A 315-nucleotide genomic window follows, 5' to 3' on the forward strand; every position below is an offset into this window, starting at 1 on the left:
CCCGCCCCCGTAGTCACTGAAGCCTGACTCCGGCTCCGAGTGGGCGGGAGGCAGGTCCAGCTCCATGGCGTCTGAGTTGAGCATCATGATGGATGCCCCCTGCCCCGTGAGACCAGGATCCCCTCCCACCTCTCCCTCTGGGAGCCTGAGAGCTGGTTGTGGGAGAGGCAGGAAGGGCCTTGGGTGGTGGGGTCTGCCACTGAGCTAGAGAAGACAGAACCGCTTCAGGAGTCCATGGCCAGGGTTCCAGTTGGGAGCCTGAAAGAGAGAAGAGGACATTGGTGGGGAGGAAGGAGGGACAGCTCAGAGGTGAGG

At 62.9% G+C, this 315-nt stretch overlaps 1 protein-coding gene across 1 annotated transcript in view; it reads right to left on the bottom strand.

Annotated features, from left to right (window-relative positions):
• NHLH1 (nescient helix loop helix 1) overlaps positions 1 to 87 on the bottom strand; it is a 302-nt gene extending 215 nt beyond the window's left edge. The window contains exon 1 of the mRNA XM_005857778.1: positions 29 to 87. Within this exon, the coding sequence (XP_005857840.1) occupies positions 29 to 87 (59 nt within the window). The remainder of the gene's footprint in view (positions 1 to 28) is intronic.
• Positions 88 to 315: the final 228 nt, after the last annotated feature.

The sequence above is a fragment of the Myotis brandtii genome, unplaced genomic scaffold (genome assembly GCF_000412655.1).
Source record: "Myotis brandtii unplaced genomic scaffold, ASM41265v1 scaffold1120, whole genome shotgun sequence".
Classification (NCBI taxonomy): domain Eukaryota; kingdom Metazoa; phylum Chordata; class Mammalia; order Chiroptera; family Vespertilionidae; genus Myotis; species Myotis brandtii.